Source organism: Vanellus vanellus (genome assembly GCF_965231255.1).
Source record: "Vanellus vanellus genome assembly, contig: HAP1_SCAFFOLD_343, whole genome shotgun sequence".
Lineage (NCBI taxonomy): Eukaryota > Metazoa > Chordata > Aves > Charadriiformes > Charadriidae > Vanellus > Vanellus vanellus.
The window spans coordinates 152,681-156,142 of record NW_028127916.1 but is presented as its reverse complement, the minus strand read 5'-3'; the positions used below and the strand labels follow the sequence as shown (position 1 = coordinate 156,142).

Genomic DNA, 3,462 nt, shown 5'->3' with positions numbered 1-3,462 from the left:
ATGGGCCCTGCCGGCTACACCAGCTGTGAGCTCCAGATGCAGCACGCAACAATTCAACACCACACACCACGTCTCCTGCCAGGAAAGACAGTTACAACAGATGGAGCCCAAAGTCATGGACTAAATGAACTCAATGGACATTTCAGTGGGATGGGCCATGGACTAAGGGAAAGTTATCTCTGTGCATATATACATATATGAAAGACAGGAAAATGGTGGTGATTTATGGAAAAGTGTAAGACCTGGGCATGAGGTAAATGGTATAGAATAAGGGGCGGACGCTGTCCTGGTTTTGCCTGGGATAGAGTTAATATCCTTCCTGGTAGCTGCTGTGTTTTGGATTGACTATGAGAATAACATTGTTAACACATATTGTTTTAGTTGTTGCTGAGTGATGCTTATATTGTCACGGACATTTTCAACTTCCCGTAGAAGGTGGGGGGCCACAGACAAGACAAGCTGGCCAAAGGAATGTTCCATCCCATAGACGTCATGCTCAGTAAGTAAATGTGAGTCAGCTTGGGGAAGGAATCGGTGATCACTTCTCCAGACAGGCGGGGCAAATGATCATTGGGTGGTGACAGTAATATATTTTGCATCACTTTATTCTATATATACTTATTATTATTATTGTTGTTGTTACTGCTACTGCTACTGCTTTTATTTTCTGTTACTGTTCTATTAAAAAATATTTATCTCCGCCAATGTTTTGTTTTTCCCTGTTTTTCCCTTTTCTTGCTATTCTACCTGAGACATCCTGTTTCATATAAGAGCTGTTACCTGACCGGCCACATCTGACTCAGTGTTGTGCAAGGGTCAGACCCAGTAGGATCAAGCCCAAACACAAGTAGTATAAACCCAGAAAAATATCAATCAGCAGGGTTATGACAAGAGAAAAATTAGGCTCATGATCTAAGATAAGCCCTGGGCAATGTGCAGCGAAGGGGTGGCAGGTTATTGTCGGTGAAACAGCGTCCATTGGGCCAGTTTCCATAGGGCATCCTTGAGCTCCTGGTTCCTCATGCTGTAGATGAGGGGGTTCACTGCTGGAGGCACCACCGAGTACAACACTGCCACCACCAGGTCCAGAGATGGGGAGGAGATGGAGGGGGGCTTCAGGTGGGCAAACATGGCAGTGCTGATAAAGAGGGAGACCACAGCCAGGTGAGGGACACACGTGGAAAAGGCTTTGTGCCGTCCCTGCTCAGAGGGGATCCTCAGCACTGCCCTCAAGATGTGCACATAGGACAGTATAATGAAAACAAAACACCCAAAGACTAAACAGGCACTAACCACAATCAGCCCAACTTCCCTGAGGTAGGAGTGTGAGCAGGAGAGCTTGAGGATGTGGGGGATTTCACAGAAGAACTGGTGCAGGGCATTGCCCTGGCAGAGGGGGAGTGAGAATGTATTGGCCGTGTGCAGGAGAGAATAGAGAAACCCACTGCCCCAGGCAGCTGCTGCCATGCGGACACAAGCTCTGCTGCCCAGGAGGGTCCCGTAGTGCAGGGGATGGCAGATGGCAACGTAGCGGTCATAGGCCATGACTGTGAGGAGAGAACACTCTGTTGACATAAAAAAGAGTACAAAAAAGAGCTGGACAGCACAGCCAGAGTAAGAGATATCCTGTGTGTTCCAGAGGGAATTGGCCATGGCTTTGGGGAGAGTGGTGGAGATGCAGCCCAGGTCTATGAGGGAGAGGTTGAGGAGGAAGAAGTACATGGGGGTGTGGAGGCGGTGGTCACAGGCGATGGCGGTGACGATGAGGCCGTTTCCCAGGAGGGCAGCCAGGTAGATGCCCAGGAAGAGCCAGAAGGTCACGAGCTGCAGCTCCTGTGTTTCTGCAAACTCCATGAGGAGGAACTGTGTGATGGAACTGCCATTGGACATTTGCTGCGTCTGGGCAGGGTGACCTGTCCAAGGAGGAAAAGGCAGTGACAAACTGGGAGAGACTTCTCTGAGGAAATCCCAATGCCATTCCTCACAGAAATCCCCCTCCCACAGCTGAATGAGGAATGATCCAGCTCATTCCCAACCCCACAAACTCAGTGACACTCTCCCTTATCGGTAAAATACTACTTCGTCCCCTACTTTCCATGAGGACACCTCTGGGGCAGGACTCCCAGAGTCAGAGGCAGAAGAGAAGCTGACCCGCACCCCCTCCCCAACTCCTTAGATGCAGAGTTCAACAGAGGGGTGGGGAAACAAGGAGAAACACGTCTGTGCTCTGAAAAAATGAAGCGAGGAGAGGGAGTCAGGCAGGTGTGCAGTGAAGCCTTCTCCTCAGTGACAGTGTCTCCAGACAGAGACACTGCAGGGCACTTGCTTTTATGTTGTGCATCACTTGTAGGACAGTCACACGTCTCCTGGACTGGAGGTGCAGCTGCTGAGAAGGCATCTCGGGCTCTGGACCCTCTGGCTGTGGGGCGGGCGGTAGAGGAGAGCAGAGGCTTGCTGCGGAGAAGTTGTCTGAAGGTCAGGGGGTGGCCGGAGGTGCCAGGATCCCCCCTGCCTGGGCACTTCTGGCAGCAGCTCCCTCTCTGTCCCTGCCTGTGTCTGGGCTGCCAGGAGCTGCCCCTGCCTGGAGCTGCTTCTCTGCCCCCGGGTCTCCTCCCTGCCAGTGCCCCAGAGCCCATCCCACCCGCTGTGTGCTCAGCTCTGCCCTGCAGACCCCTCCTGGCAGCACAGCGCTGTCCGGGGGCATCTCTGGGTGTGCGGGGGCTCAGGAGGGCTTCAGGGAAGTGCTATCGAGAACGGGGGTCTCTGTGCCTTCTCCACAAAGGAGAAATCCATTCCCACCTCCCACTGCCCACCCAGCAGCTGAGAGGAGAAATCCCACAGCACAGACTTGTTCCCTTTCAGGGGAAAGGTGCCTCGATGTCCTTCTTCAAAACGGGCCCTCTGCAAATGTCCTTGGGGTGATGGGGATCTGGAGCAGCCCTGACCCACACAGGTCCATCTCAGCAACAGAAGGCATCTGCCTTGCTGGCCATCACTCTTTCCACCCACAGTTTCTCCCCACAGAAGCTCCATGGGAACTCCCTGGGCAGTCGGAGAGCTGACCCTGGCGGATTCCCTGCCCCGGCACAGAGCCCCAGGGTGCAGGGACCCTGATGGCAAGGACAGCCCTGCCCACCCCTGCCTGCACACCCCTACGCACACCTCCACAACCATCCCCGGCAGAAGGCAGCCCTCGGGCCCTGTCCCTCTCACCGGGCAGCAGGGAAGCCCTGCTCTGGAGCACATCCTCCTCCTCTACAGCACAGAAACTGAGAGAGTCCTCCTGACAGAGCCCAGCAGCTCTCAGATGGACCAGCTTGAGGAGATCCCTCCAGGAACTGGAGCTGCATTGCCCGGCACCCTGAGACTTACCACACAGAGGGCGGTGAAGATTTCTGCCCCAGTGAGCTCTCAGCACCCCCCACTCCCAACTGCCTTTAAGCTCTCTCTGCCTCACAGGTC

At 53.9% G+C, this 3,462-nt stretch overlaps 1 protein-coding gene across 1 annotated transcript; it reads right to left on the bottom strand.

Annotated features, from left to right (window-relative positions):
- Positions 1 to 954: 954 nt before the first annotated feature.
- LOC309684847 (olfactory receptor 14A16-like) lies at positions 955 to 1,890 on the bottom strand (the record flags this gene model as incomplete). The annotated part of the gene is made up of 1 exon (XM_082500694.1): positions 955 to 1,890. One exon carries the CDS (start codon positions 1,888 to 1,890, stop codon positions 955 to 957), a length of 936 nt encoding a protein of 311 aa, XP_082356820.1.
- Positions 1,891 to 3,462: the final 1,572 nt, after the last annotated feature.